This window comes from Mesoplodon mirus, assembly GCF_964341445.2.
Source record: "Mesoplodon mirus genome assembly, chromosome: 13".
In the NCBI taxonomy this organism is placed as follows: Eukaryota; Metazoa; Chordata; class Mammalia; order Artiodactyla; family Ziphiidae; genus Mesoplodon; species Mesoplodon mirus.
This window is the reverse complement of record NC_138989.1, coordinates 47,047,764-47,067,281: the sequence shown is the minus strand read 5'-3', so window position 1 is coordinate 47,067,281 and position 19,518 is coordinate 47,047,764. Positions and strand designations below refer to the sequence as shown.

Genomic DNA, 19,518 nt, shown 5'->3' with positions numbered 1-19,518 from the left:
TGTAGAATTTGTAGAATTACTAATAGTTATTTTGTGGAATCTGGCTAGTTTTGATCCATCAGTATGTGAGCTCTTAAGTCAGTAGTTCGGAAGCTGTTTTTAACTAACTGCAGTAATCCCTTATGTGTATACCTTTCAGATATATAATATCAGTGTTAATTGATTGTTTTCTTAAAAGATGAAAAGTGGGGACTTCTCTGGCAGTCCAGTGGTTAAAACTCCACGCTTCCACTGCAGGGGGCGTGGGTTTGATCCCTGCTCCGGGAACTAAGATCCCATCCTGCATGACGTGCGGCGCAGCCAAAAGAAAAAAAAATGATGAAAAGTGAATTATACATTAAGAATTGAATTAGATTGACTAAACATGTAGAGAATAGAATTTTTGGCTTGTACATTTAATTCATTATGAATGCTTACAGTCAATTCTTTATTATCCGCATGCTCTGGGGTTGCCTTCCTTCCATTTTCAACATGCTGTTCTTATGGCCACCTTTTGGAGCTTATACTTTTTAGGTGGGTGGGCTTTTTTCCCTAACTTTCCTCTGATTTTCTTTTCTTTTGAATTTCCAGGAAGTTTTGTTTCTTCCTAATCAACTCTTCTAATATAGAGTTCTAGACTAATGTTAATTGTTGTCTGTTGGCTAATGAGTGTGGGTGTAAGGTTTCACATCCTGTCCAACTTTTAAGGTAGAATTTTATGCCACTTGGTAGTGGTCAAATGCCAAGTTCCTATGCTTAGTTCAGATAATCAAGAGTTGACTGTTTTTTGTTTACAAAGAGGATTTCTTAAGTAAATGGAAAATATATTTATATTTTGTACAGTTACACTACATTATGTGCTTGATGTGATATTATTTTAAGAAATATGAATTAGAAAGTTCATGTAGTTTTTGATGTTCTAATATAAATATTGTTTAATAATCTGTTTATTTGCCTTACTTTTCTTTCTTATATATGGAATTTTTAATCCAGTTTTACTCACTTTAATATTGAGATGATTGTTGACCTTCTTTAAGATAACGCTGAGGAAAGTTGTCTGAGAGAAAAGAACCAGTTGGATGTGGAGGAACTTTAAATGGTGTTTCAGGGCCACACTCTGAATAGGAATAGTGTTGAAATATTCAATTTAGAATCCAGCCATCTTAGGTTGGGAAAGGGAACATAATAAGTCAGATTGTCTGGTTGGAGAACTTCTAATAGAAGACAGAGCTATAGAAATTCTACAGCTTAGAATCCTAGAAGCCCAGGATTGAAGGATAGTTTAAAGGCTGTCAAATCCAACCCCTGTTCTAATGCTTTAATTTCCTTTAAACCTATAAATGACCTCATCTAGTAAAAGTACTCATTGTCTTCTCAGGTGACCTGTTCCATGTCTGAGCAGCTTGAGGATCAACCAGAATTTTTCTCCCTTTGCTTGTACTCAATCTTATAGGGACCATATCAGTTTTCCATTAAGACAACTTTCAAATTATAAAAGATAGCTCTCATGTCTTTTAAAATATTTTTCTAGGCTAAATATACTGTTTTTTCAACTCTTTCTTAAATGTTGTTTTTAGACTGTTTCTTGTTCTGACCACGTTCTTCTTATTAAGTTCTAGTTTATATATTTTTCTCAAAGTCTGGCACTCAGAATAATACCTCATAGTATTGGTCTCATGGAGTAGTCTGGGTATTTTTATTTTTATTATTTTTATTTTTATTTATTTATTTTTTTTTTTCTGTACACGGGCCTCTCACTGTTGTGGCCTCTCCCGTTGCGGAGCATAGGCTCCGGACGTGCCGGCTCAGCGGCCATGGCTCACGGGCCCAGCTGCTCCGCGGCATGTGGGATCTTCCCGGACTGGGGCATGAACCCGTGTCCCCTGCATCGGCAGGCGGACCCTCAACCGCTGCACCACCAGGGAAGCCCCATATTTTTAAAGTTTTTTTTTGTTGGCTGAAATCAGTGCCCTTTTTACAAGTAAACGTTGCATTGGATATTTTTCCAGAACACTTCTGTGTATTCAGAATGCACTCCAACCTATTAACGCTGCATCTGTGATCCAGCAGATTCCATACCATCCTTATTTTTTTACCCCTGCTTGACTCTAGTAGTCCATCTGTCTTGCCATTATTCCTTACATAGATACATATACAGGTATTCATATAAGCACGTGCATATCACATATAAACAGAAAAACTGAGATAGAAGTAACTTGAATTCAGAAGAGTGAGGATAGTAGGTTGCATGTGAAACAGAATTTAAGAGTATAGTAGGTGTGGATTGAAGTGATAGAGTATGATACATGGAAGAAGTTAAGAATTTGGAGGATTGGAAGAAAAGAGTTGCTGTAGCAAAAAAAAAAAAGAGATTTACCATAGTTGTTGATGAATTTGATGGTATCTTAAACATGATTAAATATAACCATTAATGTTGTTTAAATTTTATTTTGATAGGAATCATATGAAGATGGCCCTTGTACTATAACTTCAAATAAGAATTCTGATAGTAACTTGCTTTCATTGGATGGATTAGATAACGAAGTCAAAGGTCTTGATATACTTTCTCTAAGTTTCTCTTTTGATTGAAAATATGCACTGTTGTTAAATCTTTATACGTAAAAGATGGGGGAATTTTCATGATGAAAAAAGATAATGGACAGGTTAGCTTTTCCTCTGAAGATTTTATTGAGTTATTTGAGTTTGATGTTTTTTGACATTTAAAAATTTGTTTTTTAAGAGTAATATATCAGGCTTCATAAAAATTTTTTTTGGTAGAAAGCAAGGGAAGATATTATGTGTAGCATTAATTATTCCCCCAATTCACATGATCTTGAGAGCTTTATTTTTGTATTTTAAATTACAGTTTAGACAGTGATAGCTTTAAAATTTTTTCGTTATAATTTTTCTTATTGTGCTATTTAAAAGTAATTCTTTATGTTTTAACATTATATTTCTTCATTTCCTTACATGAATTAAAAAATTTATATTACATGTAATAGTATTAACCCAAGTCCTAAAATTTTAGGGGGAAAACTTTAATGTTATTGTTTTAGATTTCTTAAGACACAGAAAGATAAACGGTTCCAACATTCTTTCTTTTCTTTAGTAATATGGTAGTAATATCACAATTTTCTGTTGTTTTCTGAGAGTAAAAGAAAGATTTGTTTTTCAGTAGATGGCTTACCAAACAACTTTAGAACTCACCCGCTTCAATTGGACCCATCTGGTGACTCTTCTAACAGCATTGATGGCCCAGATCATGTAAAATCTGCTTCATCATTACATGAAACAAAGAAAGCAAATGCTGGAATTATTCATGGTGCATGTTTAACCCTTACTGATCATGATAGAATTCGACAGTTTATACAGGAGTTCACATTTCGGGGCCTCTTGCCACATATAGAGAAAACAATTCGGCAATTAAATGATCAGGTAAGATTTAATTATTTGCACTAGTATTTTAAAAAATTTCAGTAAATAGTAAACTTGAGAATATAGTAGTATAAGTTATTTAAAGAACTTAAGTTTTTGTTTTAAAAATAGACCAATATTAAGGTTTATTAACATTACTATCGGTGATGAAATTCTGTTAAATCCTAGAAGAGGCTTATTTATTTTCACTAGGGATTTTGTCAGCATTTTGGACAGTTTTCTTTAAATCAATGTTAAAATGCACATTTGCTCACTCTTAAAACTTTAGTTATTTAGAATTTTTTCTTTTGTATGTAAGAGAAAAATATTAAATTCTGATATTTGTCAATATGTTTAATCTTTTTTCTTAGCTAATATCAAGAAAAGGTTTGAGTCGATCTCTATTTTCTGCAACTAAAAAATGGTTTAGTGGCAGTAAAGTTCCAGAAAAGAGCATTAATGAGCTAAAAAATACATCTGGATTGCTGTGAGTAAAATATTATTGTTTTTAGTTTTCCTGTATTTGACTCTGATTAGTGTTTGACTGTATGATGTTCTGCAAAAAATTGACTGTCTCTTTAGTTTCTTAGTTTCATATTGGTCAAAGCTGGGGTAGATAAGAATAGTGACCATAAGTAAATTATATTAAATTAAAAAACTATAATTGGATATCTAAAAATAAACAATAAGGAGGGTCACTTTATTTTAGGTCGTTTTTCCTATTTGTAAAAAGATGGAGTTAGATTAAGTATTCATTATAACTACATTAAAGTATCGAGGTCTAATAATTCTAAGACATGGCATATATTTAGAAATTTTGTTTAATATAAAATCTGTTTTTAGATTTTCTTTTTTTTTTCTGCTGTACATAAAGGTGAGTCACATGGAATTGATCATTTATTTACTTCATAATTTGACAATAGAGAAAATGCTTGCCTCCTGTTGAGAAGTTCTCAGTATAGGGATATAAATTATATAAATAAGGATGTAACATTCTGTTTCTGAATATCTTTGAGAAATGACACTCTCTCCTTGGAGGTAGAATGCTTTTCAAACAGGATCAGTTTTTCTTATGTTTTGGACAGTTGGGCATCTTTTTAGACATTTTATAATATTTAATGGTTTAAAGGTCATAAATTATAAATTCCTTTCTTAACTTAATTTGTATTTACAGGTATCCACCAGAAGCTCCAGAGCTTCAAATCAGGAAAATGGCTGACTTATGTTTTTTGGTGCAGCATTATGATTTGGCTTACAGTTGCTATCATACTGCAAAGAAAGATTTTCTTAATGATCAAGCAATGCTTTATGCAGCTGGTGCCTTGGTTGGTATTCTGTAGTATTGTAATTTCTTGCTTCTGCTACCATAAATGACTTAGAAATTTTTATTTATGAAATGGCAAGCAAAATACCTAGGGATAAGTTGTACTCAAATAGCATACAATGCTTTATAGGTTTTGAATTCATTTATGATATCTTGATGAATTTTTCTTAAACTAGTGCATTGAAACATGGTCATATGTGAGGGTTGGTTTCTTAGATTTGATTAGTACTTTCTATTTAATTTGAATTACAGTTTTCACTGTATTCACAGTATAAAAACTTTTTTTTGGAAGATGCTTTTTGATCTCTTAAAATGATTTAAAATTGTTTGAAATGTATTTTTCTGATCTAAGACTATATATTGGTTAAGAACATGTACTTTGGTGTGAGATAGACTTTCATACATTGGGGAAAAACTTGTTAAATCCACTTTTAGGATGACTAAACATTTTTCTGCAAGTTTTTAAAATAGAAAATAAAATACAGAAATAATTTAATTGTCTAAAAAAAAGAATTAATTATCTAAAAACTGAGATAAGATTAAAGGCTTTAACCTGACAGACTATATAAGTTCCATGACAGTATGAACCATATCTGTTTCAGAATACCTCTGTATCCTCAGCATCCAGCAGTGTCTGCTCAAAAATTTATTGAAGAAACTGGATGAAAATACGTGATTTTCACGTGAAAATAATTTCTACAGCTCTGAAACGTCATGTTTTCTTAACTAGTTTATATTTTAACTAATATACATAATGATATACATAGGGGTCTATATTATACAAAAAAATCTAATATATATTATATATGGTATATTATATAAAATACATTATATTTGCTATATATGAACTATATATACTGCATATATATACATCAGTAAAAGTGTACTAAGAAAAAATCCTGTAAGAAAAATAGGCCCCAATTCTAAGTTATTTTCTAATTTCATTCTACAAGAAATTACAAATCAATATACACACAAACTGACAATTTCTAAGGATACAGTGAGAACATTCAGAATGATCACCCCAAGTTACTGCACAATCTTCAATAATCAACCATTAAATCATTTCTTATAGTCTACAGTAATGGATTAATACATTTTACAGAGACTTTCATCAAGAACTGGAGTGATCTACTTAAGCTTCAGCTAGTTATGACTAATTTAACTACAGAAAAACCATATTTCTCCAAGAATTCCTATTATTGGTTTCACCGTGATATATCTTTTAACTTTATAGTTAAAATAACTAAGTATCTTCTTAACTGTCATCGAAAAACCCAGGCAATATAGTCTGTTATCAGTTAGCTACTATGTTACTGGTAAATAGGAAAGAGATATCAGTACAAATAAAATTCATCTTAGGCAAGTTATTGAACATCTCTAAGCCTTAGTTTTCTCATCTGTATAATGGGAATCCTAATGACATAGGGTTAGATAAGGTATAAGGTTTGTAAGGTGCCTAGCACACTATCTTATATATATAATAAGCTGTCAGTAAGCATTGGCTATGTTAGTTTTTGTAATCAGTATAAAACCTGGGTGTTTCAGAAAGAATTTTCTATGTTTGTTGTCTTATAACCTTTTAATGTAATTGAAAAGTTGTCATAAATATATTTATAATCTGCTTTCTGTGCTTAGAAAAGAGTAAACTAGCACTGTTACTTTCTACATACTCTAAATTTATTTAAACAAGAAGTTTACTTAAACAAGATGCTTAAGTTGAAGGAAAAACTATAGGATTCATTTCTTTTAGAGTAAGTTATCCCTATTTAAAGACAGATTCCCCTACATATAATAGCTATGTACAAAAAAGCTATAAAATTGTCCTTGGTTTTACAATGATAAATGAAAAACATTAAAATTCTCCTTGCAACAAGGTATGCAAGGATATTTATGTTTTTTTTGTTGTTGTTCAACAGTGAGAGCAAAATAACTTGCTGAGTATACTATCCCATATCCATTTGATGTCGATCAAAACATACCATTGGCCATTTAGTTAAAAAAAATGCAATATGCTTTTGCACATACACCAGTTACTTTATGTACAGTAAAGGAATGGGGAAGGGGAAAATGAAAGAGTAGAGAAGCTATATTGTAGTAGTCAGGATGTGGTGGAACCAAGTTGCAGTTTTCTAATTGAGAAAGTCTTCTTCGTCTGGAGGAACAGAATTCTGAAGTAAAGTAGCAGGTTCCCTTTTTAGTAGATACCTCCTGTCTGCTGCTGAAACACATCAACTGTATCTTCAGCCTCCATTTCCAACTGTGCAGGTGTGTCTGTTTTATTGATTGGCTGCCCATCAAATCAGAATCTGATCTGCCTCATTGACAACCCCTGTTGTTCATAATAGGCTTTCCTTAGTTTACTAAGTGGTGTATGCCTCTTAAACTGCACCTTAGAACCATCCTGCCCCACTACCCTCAAATTTATATGATCGTTGTTCTTAGTCCTGACTCCTTCCTTCTGCTTTCGTTGGCCATGGCGGGAGCTAGAGTCTCCTCAGCTGACTTTTCACAAACGAGGTCTGCCCCTTACGGACACACAAGCAGCGCAGAAGGAGGAGCTGCAGCCCTGGAGGAGGGAGAGGGCCTGCGCCCCTCACGAGCTTCCTCCCCCGCACCCTGCGTGCCTACGTAATTTTTTTTTTTTTTTCGGTACGCGGGCTTCTCACTGTTGTGGCCTCTCCCATTGCGGAGCACAGGCTCCGGACGTGCAGGCTCAGCGGCCATGGCTCACAGGCCTAGCCACTCCGCGGCATGTGGGATCCTCCCGGACCAGGGCACGAACCCGGGTCTCCTGCATTGGTAGGCGGACTCTCAACCACTGCGCCACCAGGGAAGCCCCCCTACGTAATCTTTTTAAAGACACACAAGCTATAAACAAAAGTGGAAAGAATGAAAATTCATAAGAACTCTACTTCATTGATAATTATCGTGTAGATACTTGTTTAATAACTGCCATCTCTTTTGCATTTATTTTAATACTATGTCTATAAAAATAAAATAGGTGATTTTAAAATGTAAAACTAAAATAGCAAAATTACTATTCTTTTTTATTTCTTAGTATTTTTAATTTTAAAAAGTCAGCTAACTTTTAAAAAACCTTCAGGAACTGAAAATATGTTACCTTTATGAATAAGAGTGTTTGAAAAATTATGTGAATTGTCCTTGGCTAGACAGTCTCTGGTCTTGTAGTCATCTAATATGAGCTAATATAAAATCACAAACACTTAAATGTTATTTCATCATTTATAAGTTTATAATTTCAAAATTGTACACAATGCATCTGCAAATTGAAAGTTTGCTAAAATCTTGGAAAAGTATGACAAAAACTTTCTATGATTTTATGGTACTTAAGCTTTTTCATTTCTATCTGCAGTCTGATAAATACTGTATTTAAATCATTTAGATGGAGGCATATTAGTAGCAGCTATATGAGAGAAAGTAGTTTAACACTGGAAAATAAAGGCATAGCTGCTGTAGCATAATATATGCATACCTAAAAATCTTTGTAGTCTAGAATAGCTGCCCTAAAAATAATAGGCCTTAGAGAAAAATAGGGCTGGGAGAGTCTCATAAAACCTATGTATGTTTGTAACCAGAGCATAAAGTGTTTGTGTGAGGCAGGTTAGCATGGCAGGAGGTTATCTCAAGGAATAAAAAAGTACGCAAAAACAATACGTGAACATTGGGGTGGGGAAGAGGAACTTGTAATCAGTGTAATTGCCATGAAGGTGAGCATGGAAGGAAGCGCAGCCTGCCTTAAACCAAGAACTGTGCAAGGCTGGGAGCATAAGTCTCTAGAGAGGCCCCCTCCAGCCCCCCAGCCACACACAGATACGAAGTGTAGGCATTCATTTTATATTTTCTTAAAATACAGATTTAAAAAGCTCCTGCTTGAGCAACAGCTAAGCTCAGAGCTTTTTCCTTTCCTGCTGAAGGTTATAATTCTATATTTGCTATATTTGATCCCGTTGCCTAAGAAAAACTATTTTTGAATGAATAAAAATTTCATTTGAACTGATATCTCTTTCCTATTTACCAGTCACATAGTAGCTAATTGATAACAGACTATATTGCCCGGCTTTTTCGATGATAGTTAAGAAGATACTCAGTTATTTTAACTGTAAAGTTAAAAGATATATCACAGTGAAACCAATAATAGGAATTCTTGGAGAAATATGGTTTTTCTGTAGTTAAATTAGTCATAACTAGCTGAAGCTTAAGTAGATCTCTCCAGTTCTTGATGAAAGTCTTCGTGAAATGTATTAATCCATTACTGTAGACTATAAGAAATGATTTAATGGTTGATTATTGAAGATTGTGCAGTAACTTGGGGTGATCATTCTGAATGTTCTCACTGTATCCTTAGAAATTGTCAGTTTGTGTGTATATTGATTTGTAATTTCTTATAGAATGAAATTAGAAAATAACTTAGAATTGGGGCCTATTTTTCTTACAGGATTTTTTCTTAGTACACTTTTACTGATGTATATATATGCAGTATATATAGTTCATATATAGCAAATATAATGTATTTTTATATAATATACCATATATAATATATATTAGATTTTTTTGTATAATATAGACCCCTATGCATATCATTATGTATATTTTTTTTTTCTTTTTTTTTTTTTTTTTGCGGTACACGGGCCTCTCACTGTTGAGGCCTCTCCCATTGCAGAGTACAGGCTCCGGACGCACAGGCTCAGCGGCCATGGCTCACGGGCCTAGCCGCTCTGCGGCATGTGGGATCTTCCCGAACCGGGGCACGAACCCGTGTCCCCTGCATCGGCAGGCGGACTCTCAACCACTGCGCCACCAGGGAATCCCGCCCCCTATCATTATGTATATTAGTTAAAATTTAAACTAGTTAAGAAAACATGATGTTTCAGAGCTGTAGAAAATTTTTTCACGTGAAAATCACGTATTTTCATCCAGTTTCCTCAATAAATTTTTGAGCAGACGCTGCTGGGTGCTGAAGATACAGAGGTATTCTGAAACATATGTTTCATACTGTCATGGAACTTATATAGTCTGTCAGGTTAAAAGCTTTAATCATATCTCATTTTTTAGATAATTCCTTTGTTTTAGATAATTAAATTATTTCTGTATTTTTTTTTCTATTTTAAAAACTGTTGCAGAAAAATGTTTATTCATCCTAAAAGTGGATTGGCATTAACAAGTTTTTCCCCAGTGTATGAAAGTTTCATTTATTTCTAATTAAATTTTTATTAAAACTTGGTCTATATGAGACCACGAGTATGGACATAATAGAATATTTTACTAAGAAGCCAAAACCTTCATTCTCATCTTCATTTCAAAATTCTTCAGCACTATTGTATATTATTTGAATTATTAACAATGGAATGGGTTTTTAAAATGAAATAAGAAGTCCTGGAAAATTGACAGTAGTATAGGTCTCAGAAATGGTGTCTGTGCCTTCTGTATGATATAGGATATAAACTATAGAGTGTGTAAGTAGCTGAAAAGATACATACTGCAAGCTGTTGTGAGCTCTGTTTTCAAATTTTGAAGCCAGTGCATTGGAAAGAGACGCAGTTTATTTTGTTTCTCTCTATATGGTTCTGTCATTGGTCTGTTCTTTAGTCATTAAGGAAGAGGGAATAACGAGGAGGAGGTGGTAGCAGAAATCTTAAGCTAGGCTCACTTGGTAGTTATATATACCATGACTGAAAGTGTAGTTATGTATATACCATGACTGAAAGTGTTTACTAGGTCTTCTTGGAAAAACTCATTTAAATACTGAATGACAGACTTTGGAATTTGACTAGAGAATTTTGAAACTAAAAGCATATAAATATATTTTCTAAGTCTGCGTTAGGCTCTCAGATTTATGTATGTAGATACATAAAAAAACTCAGCAAACTTCATTCCAATTTTTAGACTGCCTGAATGCTAAACTACAAGAATATTCTCCTTTTGAAATACTATAAATAATGTCTTTTTCTCTAGGAAATGGCAGCAGTGTCAGCGTTCCTTCAGCCAGGAGCACCCAGGCCATACCCTGCACATTATATGGATACTGCAATCCAGACATACAGGGATATCTGCAAGTAGGTGACTAGAATATTTATGTTCTATCCATTTAGAGGTAAATTTGACATTTATATGGTTATTAGATATAAATGGTTCTTTGTTTTTTATGCTTTAAACTTAAATAAGCTCCCAAATCAAGTTAATATAGATAAGATGAGATGATCTTTTAAAACTAGGGTTTTACTACATTTTCCTTTCCTTTCCAATTTTGTTTGGATATGTGGTTAGGAATTTGTTATATGTAATGTTGAGGTTATTTGTTCTATTGAGGGTGATTTATATTTTGGGGACATCTCTAACTTTAGCTACTGTTAAGCCAGGAGTTAGCTAGTTTGAACTTTCCTTGTTAAATAGGCAAACACAGAGTTAAATAATGGTCCAGGGAAGAAAATGAGAAATGTTTTGTACACATAGTGAGTTCTGTTGAAACTCTATGGGAGTTAGAACTCATCACCTGTAAAGGAGATTATGAACTGGTCCAGAGAAGGTGTCATGGTATGTTTGAGGAATAGACCTTGAAAGAAAGGTTGGTTGGTAGTTGATAGCCATAAAGACATTTTAGTAATTGTGATTGCCAGGAACAATGTTTTGGTTACAGCATAACTGCTGAAAAGGAATAGAGCCCTGGCTAGGTTAGAGGGTTTGTATATATGGAAAGGTGTTTAGAGAGAAATCAGCGTGGGGAAGCATTAATTCTCATTTATTATTATTTTTAAGCTGTAGTTAAGATTTATGTAGTAGTAAATGGGGGAGTTACTGAATATTTGAGTAGAGCCTTGATATAATAAAAGTTATTTTTCAGAAAGATTAATATGACTTTTCTATGTAGAATGGATGGGTTAGAGTCAGAGACACAAAGGCAGTTTTGTGTCCTATAATGTTGAAGTAGAAGTAGTAGTCATAGCAATGTGTTTACAACACAACACTAGTAATAATGATGAACATTTATTTAGTGCTAAGCATTTACCACTATGCCAAGGTAATTTACATGCTCATTTAATCTTTACAACAAGCGTATGAAATGGTGGATACTATTATTCTTCCATTTGATAGACAAGGAGATTGAAACTTAAAGAGTTTAACTTGCCCAAGGGTATGCAGTTAATAAATGGTGGAGCCAGTATCAAATCCTGCCCTTTGTATAGAATACTTTGTATAATCTGTTTGAGAATATATTTGGAGCTTCTGGCAGGAGAAACAGCCTTCTGTGAAAGAGGAACCTTTGAAGGATTCCGAAAAAGTGAGATTCAAAAGGTAGAAGAACTATGAGAATGAGGCATTAAGGAAGCCAGAGCAGTAAAGTCCTTTCTCTGAAAAGATTTTCCTTGTCTTCATGAAGCACAGAGCCTTTGGAGAGATGCACGTGGAGTGGTGCAAAAGAAAAGTGAAAATACCAATTGACCCAGATAGCCAAATAAGCCATGGCAATCCAGTTTTGTCCTCCTGTTCATAGCAGACTATATGCTTTTTCTAAATACATACTTAACTGACATGAGTTTACCTTATAATCTTTTTTCTAAGTTACCATAATTGGTAAGGTTTATCAATAATTTAATAGATATTTTGGGATAAATTAGAAAACACTACATTAGTTATACATATCAATTTTAAGAAGCTCCCTGGTCTCAGAAATATTAAAATGTAAGTAAATTTTCTTAAGTACAGGAAATACAATATTACTTTTGCAATGCCCTTATAATGCCAGGCTCCACTTTTTTTTTTTTTTTTTTTTTTTTTTTTTGCTGTACGCGGGCCTCTCTGTTGTGGCCTCTCCCGTTGCGGAGCACAGGCTCCGGACGCGCAGGCTCAATGGCCATGGCTCATGGGCCCAGCCACTCCGCGGCATGTGGGATCTTCCCGGACCGGGGCATGAAGCCGCGTCCCCTGCATCGGCAGGCGGACTCTCAACCACTGCGCCACCAGGGAAGCCCCCTGCCAGGCTCCACTTTTTAACTGATGCAATCCTATTTAGCTTTATACATTTCTTTTTTCAAGCTTTCATTTCCCTCCTTTATCTCCCCAAATCATAATAAAAATCAATGGTACCCTGTTCATTATCTGTTTTATGTCAGTTTCTGCTTTTAGATAGGGATTGTGTCATAGAAACACTTGAATCTTTAGTAATTCCACTGCCTGACACAAATGACTTTTTAAAATCTTGCTTTAATAAACAAATTAATATAAAGTCCTGAACTTGGTAGCCTTGTGACTTCATAGCTGATCACAAGGGGAAATAGCTGAGGATAAAAATAAAACAGTTGTGTTAAGATTTGTAAAGTTGGGCTTCCCTGGTGGCGCAGTGGTTGAGAGTCCGCCTGCCGATGCAGGGGATGCGGGTTCATGCCCCGGTCCGGGAAGATCCCACATGCCGCGGAGCGGCTGGGCCCGTGAGCCATGGCTGCCGAGCCTGCACGTATGGAGCCTGTGCTCTGCAATGGGAGAGGACACAGCAGTGAGAGGCCCGCGTACTGGAAAAAAAAAAAAAAAAAAAAAAAAAAAGATTTGTAAAGTTTACTTAAGAAGAAGATTTAAGAACTGAGCATATTGTAGTACGTGAGTAGGTACTGGCAAGGAGGAGTTAGTCTTTTGTGTTCATTAAAACATTCTCAGATATTCATAAATACCAACTCTCTAAAAAAATCATGATTTGTAGAAAGTTTATGGCAGATCACTACAGTAATTTTGAAAGTAGTGAATTGTATTTTTAAAATATCACTGTTCAGAATGACCTTCAAGTTAGTAGTCTTTGGTTGTAATTTTAAGGTCAAGTGGTATATTTTTGTATAAGAATTAGAAAGTAAAATGAGAAAAACTTTGCTGCTGCAGTTGACCCTTGAACAGGATAGGTTTAAACTGTGTGGGTCCATTTTTTTGGGGGGGCATGATGTGCGGCATGTGGAATCTTAGTTCCCCAACCAGGGATTGAACCTCTTCCCCCTGCAGTGGAAACGTGGAGTCGTAACCACTGGACGGACCGCCAGGGAAGTCCTGTGGGTCCACTTAATACATGAATTTTTTTCAAGAAATATATACTACAGTACTACACAATCCACGGTTGGTTGAATCCATGGATGTGGAACTGTGGATACTAAGGGCCAACTCCATATTTTTGACTGCACTGTTCAGTGGTCAACTGTATTTCTCAACAGAAGGATTCCATCTTGTAATTTCACAGTAAAAAGTATTTTCATTTATTTTTATTATTTTCAAGAATAAATAATCTAACTCTAGATTTTTGATGGTAGTTGTCCACAAGAAAAATCAACTGATTTTGTGTTTTTACAAAGAAGATTTTGCTCAGTAACAGGCAACACTGGCTCCATGCTACCTCCAAGTGAAACATTTCAGTAGTACTAACCAGAGAGAAAATGCCTAACTATTCCTAAAAGTAGTCAGTAAAATGAAACACACATAACCAGAGTTTGCAGTAAGGAAGGAAAAAGAAATCTGGGTAAAATGTTTTTATTCCTTTATGTCTGAAAGCAAGTTTTGTTAACTAACTGCTGATTCAGAGATACAAGTTGGGTTCTAGCTTTTTTCATACTGGAAATGTGACTTTGTATTGTAGTCTTACTACAAAATTATACAATGCTAAAAAGTTTTGATGAGTTATGAGAGTTCTTTGAAGGTTTTTTTTTTTTAACCTTTTTTGGTAAGTAGAGAACAAGGACATGGATTTCTTTTTACTTAAAAACTAGAATTGGAAACTTTTGTTGAATACATGGTTACTGTGATGTACTAAAATATTATTGTAGTGCTAATTATATTTTTCTTGTCTTTTTTCCTCTAGGAATATGGTATTGGCTGAAAGATGTGTATTGCTTAGTGCTGAAATCTTAAAAAGCCAAAGCAAATATTCAGAGGCTGCAGCTCTCCTAATACGGTTGACCAGTGAGGTACTAAAACTGTGTAGTATTTGTTCTAATTAGTATTGTTTCATATTTTTTTAAAGTGTTTCTTTTTTCTTGAGAGGGTATGCAAAACAAAATTAGAGGGGTATCTCTCTTTGGGAATTTATAACCTGGCTACTTTAGTAATTTGTTGAATTAATTTTAAGTGCAGTATTTTGTAAACTGAATTTATTTTATTTACAGATTTTAAGCCTGCATGATTATTAACCACAAACATGCACTGTATTTCTTCTATGAATTAGGTTTTGACTTATGGATAACAATATTTAAGGCAACATGCATATACATGTTTCCTAATATAAAATTGATACTTTAAAAAGTAATTACTCAGGAATTTTTAATTTTGTTTTCATTCATATGAACTTGTTAAAAAATCATGTTATGCATTTTTTAAATCTATATTATGAATATTTCAAAAGGGAGAAAAAGAAATTGACTTAAATAGTTGCTGTTGAAGGTTTCCAACAGACATTAAGTTGTATTGACTATAGGCTTGTAAAGAATGGCAGTAATTCTTTGTAAGTATGGTTGAAGACATGTTTTTTTTTTTTTCTTTTTTTTTTTTTTTTTTGCTGTACGCGGGCCTCTCACTGTTGTGGCCTCTCCCGTTGCGGAGCACAGGCTCCGGACGCACAGGCCCAGCGGCCATGGCTCATGGGCCCAGCCGCTCCGCGGCATATGGGATCCTCCCAGACCGGGGCACGAACCCGTATCCCCTGCATCGGCAGGCGGACTCTCAACCACTGCGCCACCAGGGAGGCCCTGAAGACATGTTTTTTAGATGAATGCTCAAGAACAGAAAAAACAAACACCTTTGTGTTTATATTAATGTTCCCTAGGGTTTTAATCCTTGGACCATTGTACTTTTTTACTTCATACATGTTTTAGGTAATCTATTTACAGTTATGATTTTCACTCTCAAATCTGTCTCCAGCCCTGACGTCTCCTTGAGCTTTAGATTTGAATGGCCAACTGCCTTTTAGACTTAACCTATTTGAGTGTTCCCAGTGCACCTTTGAGTCAACATAGCAATAACTAAACTTCTACTTTCTTACCTTATAGATCTTGATCTTAAATTATAACCAGCCAGCTCCTTATTTGCTCAAGGCAGAAACTACTTGAGATGTTCCTATATTCTTCTATATTGTCAGTGACACAATTAGGGGATTTTTAATCAGTTAATTAATTAGGCTGCATCGGGTCTTAGTTGTGGCATGCAGGATCTTTGTTGTGGCATGCAGGATCTTTGTTGTGGCATGTGGATCTTTTGTTGCGGTGTGCAAGCCTCTCTCGTTGTGGTGTACGGGCTCTAGAGTGCACAGGCTCAGTAGTTGGGGCACGTGGGCTTAGTTGCCCCACGGCATGTGAGATCTTAGTTCCCTGACCAGGGATCGAACCCATGTCCCCTGCATTGGAAGGCGGATTCTTAACCACTGGACCACCAGGGAAGTCCCAGGGGATTTTTTTTTTTTAACTTCTTAAACATGTTTTTATATCTTCACATATTTTACTTATCTCTCTTTCTCTTTTTAAAATCCCTCCTATTACTGTCCTGGTTCATGTCCTTAATGTCCTTCTCTTGGACTTCGGCCCTTTTCCTCTTTCTTCACCTTAATTTAGTAGTCCTGATATCAGTCATATCCTTCAGATATTTGTATGTAGTACCCAGGTTGTTCTTAGTGTCTCTGTCCTGTCCTCTCATATATGCTGTGAGACCTGACTTCTCATATTATATTGGGAATTATATTTAAGCTGTTAACTCCTTGAGGATAGGGAACTGGGTTGCTTTCTACATTTTTATCCCTAGTGCCTAACACTGGGCTTGACACATGGTATATGATTTACAGGTGTTTGTTGAACTGAACCATTAATTCTAAAAAGGTTTCTGTCAGTTATAACTAAGTAGGCTAAGGGATGATTTTAAAAATATTTAATAATTGATACTGCATGGACACTGACTGGTATGAACAGTTGTCAGAAACTATTTGTTAGAGCTGAATATAGGTTCTTGAGTGTGTTGATGTTCTGTATTACAATAAATAATCTTAACTTGGGTTTGAATATGTTGCTGAGTTTTTCAGCCTAGGGGTTATCAGTGAATGTAAAAGGAATTTATGGTTTAGGAGCTTGGAGTAAAATTTCTTTAGACCAAATTCTTCCATCTGCATTGTAACATTATTATTTTCTTTCATTATTCTTTTTCTTTCCAACTCTTTGTTTTTACCTTTCTTTTTCAAGCCTGGATGATTTATTTTGTCATGAAATTCTAGGAAATTTATCATTGTCATTTACTGCTTTGGGGTGACAGATGGGGGTGAATGCGATATATTTCCCCAGAAATTGTGATTTTCAATGGCCTTTTCTACTATACTTGTCAGATATTTCTTTGAGATAACTTGAAAGTAAAGACTGCTAGGCATAATATGTCTAAGATTATTAAATTTTAACTAATAATTTGTATTTATTGTAATTTTGTTAACTAGAAAGGCTGTATAAAATGAAAAATGTACTCATCCTGAGGGTAGGGAACTGAGTTACATAGTCTTGACATTCATGAATTGTTTTTCCTAGATTTTTATTAATACCATTATAGCAAAAGATAGCTGTGATGAAAAGAGTTGTGCTTTGACTTTATTTTTTGCACTGTAAGTTGATGGGCAAGTGGGTCTTATTCTTGTGTTATGCCCTGGGATTTTCAGTATGGCAGAGCAAACCCAGTTTAATGATGAAACATGTCACATTTAGTAGCACATAGGTAGTGTGTCTAAATTTGGTGCTTAAAACATGGTGCTTTCCCCCTCCTTGTGTCTGTGTTTCTGTGTTGAACATTTATTCTGGTCATATAACCCTTTTTGTCTGTTACTCCATTTAAATACAATAAATCACCTTATCAAGGATATAGTATAGCACCAGTTTTTTATAAGTTTCTCCAGTTTGGGAGGAACTGTTCCTGTGGTAAGTTGTTCAGCTGCTAGCACCTTTCCTGTTAAATTCACAATTATGTAAAGAAAAAAAATCTTAGTGCCATGCCATCCTTGAGATTTAATTCAGTTAAGTTTGTGCAGCGGGTGCCTTTTTTTTTTTTTTTTTATTTAAAGAAGGTGTTGGGGGTAGGAGTTTATTCATTTATTTTTGCTGCGTTGGGTCTTTGTTTCTGTGCGAGGGCTTTCTCTAGCTGTGGCAAGCGGGGGCCACTCTTCATCGCGGTGCGCAGACCTCTCAGTATCACGGCCTCTCTTTTTGCGGAGCACAGGCTCCAGACGCGCAGGCTCAGTAGTTGTGGCTCACGGGCCTAATTGCTCCGCGGCATGTGGGATCTTCCCAGACCGGGACACGAACCCGTGTCCCCTGCATTAGCAGGCAGACTCTCAACCACTGCGCCACCAGGGAAGCCCCCGGGTGCCTTTTTTTAATGGAAGTGTTTATGGAAACCTCTACCTCAAATGATTTTTTCCCTTATATTTATCTTCATATTTTAAGTTAGTGTTGCCTTTTCAGCTTTTGTTAAAATTATATCTTGGCTGTGGGCAAAGTTCACAGGTTGGAGTTCTTGTTGAAGTGGTATCATGGGGTTTTTTCCTTAGTTCTTTATAGACCATATATGATAGACTTGTCATAGCGTGGATGTGAACTAACACAAAAATAAAATTTTATTCTTCAGCTCATTCAAAGAAAGCCTCTGCTTTCTGGATAAAACGATCACTTTGTGAAATTCTTCCATTTTTCTTCCATCAACACAGATGGCAGTTGCCATTCTTTTCAGGGCCATTTTTTGGTTTCAAAGCAGTGTTTTTTTTCTACTTTAGGTGTCACTGTAAGACAGGACCTAAACGAAGAACAAAGACTGCAGTGAGATATGAGTGCAGGGTGTTTAGCTCTGCAAATCTATTCTTTCTCAGCAAACAGTTTTACTGGATGCACGAGGCAAATTTTGCTTCAGCTAAATTAATATATGCTGTGGACTTCCGGGTCTCTCTTGAATTGGTCAGTCAAATTAAAGTTCAGAATGCTGAGGGTTTACTGTGCTGGTTCTCAATTGAATTGTACATTAGAATCATTTACACACCATCAAAGATATCTAGGGTATATTCCTTATTTTATTCAGAATGTCCAGGATTGCAGCCCATCTGGGTTTTGCAGGTTAATGAAGCTTTGTAGACAATTAAAAAAATGTTTTTATGCTGTGTGTGTGCATGCATGTGTGTGTGTGTGGGTGCATGTGCATGCTAAGAATAAACTTAAGAAATTTGTAGGACTTAAACTGACTATTGAGAAACCTAAATAAAATTCCAAAATAGAAGAAGTAATTAGAGGGAATCTACCTGTTCTAGATATTAAAATGTATTATAAGGCTTTAGAAGTTAAAACTGTTTACAATGATTAAGAATAGACAGAGTAATGGAATAGAATGAGAATTTAAATACTACATATAATTAGCTGTCATTTTGTCATATCAGTGGGAAATGTTAGGTTATTCACTGAATGGTATTGTGACATCAAACTAGCTGATTCTTATCTTATTCATTACATGATAATATAATTATAGCTTGATTAAGTTATAATATGAAAAAATGAACAACCTGGAAGAATATATGGGAGAACATTTTTTAAAATCTAACATTTTGGATAACATTCTTTCTTAGTTTGATACAGTATTTTGAAGCCATAGAAGCAAAGATATAGTATGTTTGACTACTAAAGAATAGTCTCTTTCATGTCAAAACTGCGAAATACTATTTGCAAATGTATGAGAGGCCTAATATTAATTAAGTGTACAAAGGGCTCTTACAAACCAGATAATCACAAAAACCCATTCACAAATGGGCATAA

The 19,518-nt window shown here is 34.9% G+C and overlaps 1 protein-coding gene and 1 pseudogene across 4 annotated transcripts in view; one reads left to right on the top strand and one right to left on the bottom strand.

Annotated features, from left to right (window-relative positions):
• TRAPPC8 (trafficking protein particle complex subunit 8) overlaps window positions 1-19,518 on the top strand; it is a 92,745-nt gene that overhangs the window by 20,640 nt on the left and 52,587 nt on the right. For 2 of the 3 annotated variants that reach the window (XM_082641432.1, XM_082641430.1), the window contains exons 6-11: window positions 2,437-2,530; window positions 3,155-3,414; window positions 3,765-3,880; window positions 4,568-4,718; window positions 10,694-10,794; window positions 14,568-14,673. In XM_082641432.1, the coding sequence (XP_082497558.1) occupies window positions 2,437-2,530; window positions 3,155-3,414; window positions 3,765-3,880; window positions 4,568-4,718; window positions 10,694-10,794; window positions 14,568-14,673 (828 nt within the window). The remainder of the gene's footprint in view (window positions 1-2,436; window positions 2,531-3,154; window positions 3,415-3,764; window positions 3,881-4,567; window positions 4,719-10,693; window positions 10,795-14,567; window positions 14,674-19,518) is intronic. The other variant, XM_082641431.1, reaches the window with a different exon arrangement.
• Window positions 6,891-10,312, bottom strand: LOC309815156 (small ubiquitin-related modifier 2-like; annotated as a pseudogene). Its single transcript has 3 exons — window positions 10,219-10,312; window positions 8,787-8,838; window positions 6,891-7,203 (listed from the first exon to the last, which is right to left on the bottom strand). The product of its transcript is annotated as a small ubiquitin-related modifier 2-like (transcript).